The sequence below is a fragment of the Alligator sinensis genome, unplaced genomic scaffold, assembly GCF_000455745.1.
Source record: "Alligator sinensis unplaced genomic scaffold, ASM45574v1 scaffold512_1, whole genome shotgun sequence".
Taxonomy (NCBI): domain Eukaryota; kingdom Metazoa; phylum Chordata; order Crocodylia; family Alligatoridae; genus Alligator; species Alligator sinensis.
In genome coordinates this window covers 2,134,284-2,134,919 of record NW_005842063.1, presented here as the reverse complement: position 1 = coordinate 2,134,919, position 636 = coordinate 2,134,284, and the positions used below count along the sequence as shown (strand labels likewise).

The following is a 636-nucleotide window of genomic DNA, read 5'->3' as shown; positions in this document are numbered from 1 at the left end:
TTTCGCCCGCCCCGGGCCCCCCCTGCCACACAATTGGGTATTTCTGAAAATAAACAGGAGAAGAAACCTTAATACATATCAAGAAAGAAGGGAAATAAAAGACCTAGGGAAATGCTTGCAGTGAAGAGCTCCCATGTGTTCAAGTGACCTTAACAGGGAGGGATATTGTGTCTTGTATGCTGCTTGTACGCGTCTGAGATTCACGTGTCATACTGGCATCACTGCATTGGTTTTTCATCCACGCATGACAGACACGCAGGCTACGCCATGCCACAATTAAAAGTGCAACCCTTTTTCTTCATGGTAGTCACCTGTCTCGGGTACTTCCCTGGTCCTTTCCCCATGTCTGAGCACATCACATCATAATCTCTAAGGCACATATCCTCCAAAAGGCCAGGCAATGCTATTAGTCAAATTTTACAGATGGGAAGCTGAGGAGGAGAGAAACAGAAAGACTTGCCCAGGGTCACACAAGCAATATGGGGCAGAGGAGGGAACTGAACATGTTGCAGATGCCAGACTAGTGCTCTCACGACCGGACCGTCCTTCTTCTATCATTCCTCTCAACTCCTTGTGCTCCAGTATCTACGGTTTTTTTTAAAAAGGAAAAACCAGCCTTGCAAAGATAACCTCCTC

General features: G+C 46.7%; 1 protein-coding gene across 1 annotated transcript in view; it reads right to left on the bottom strand.

Moving 5' to 3' along the window:
- SPEN (spen family transcriptional repressor) overlaps positions 1-636 on the bottom strand; it is a 79,106-nt gene that overhangs the window by 3,186 nt on the left and 75,284 nt on the right. Inside the window, 2 exon segments of the mRNA XM_006023203.3 lie at positions 1-19; positions 22-43. The exon segment at positions 1-19 is cut by the window's left edge and continues 145 nt beyond it. Coding sequence (XP_006023265.1) covers positions 1-19; positions 22-43 — 41 coding nt within the window.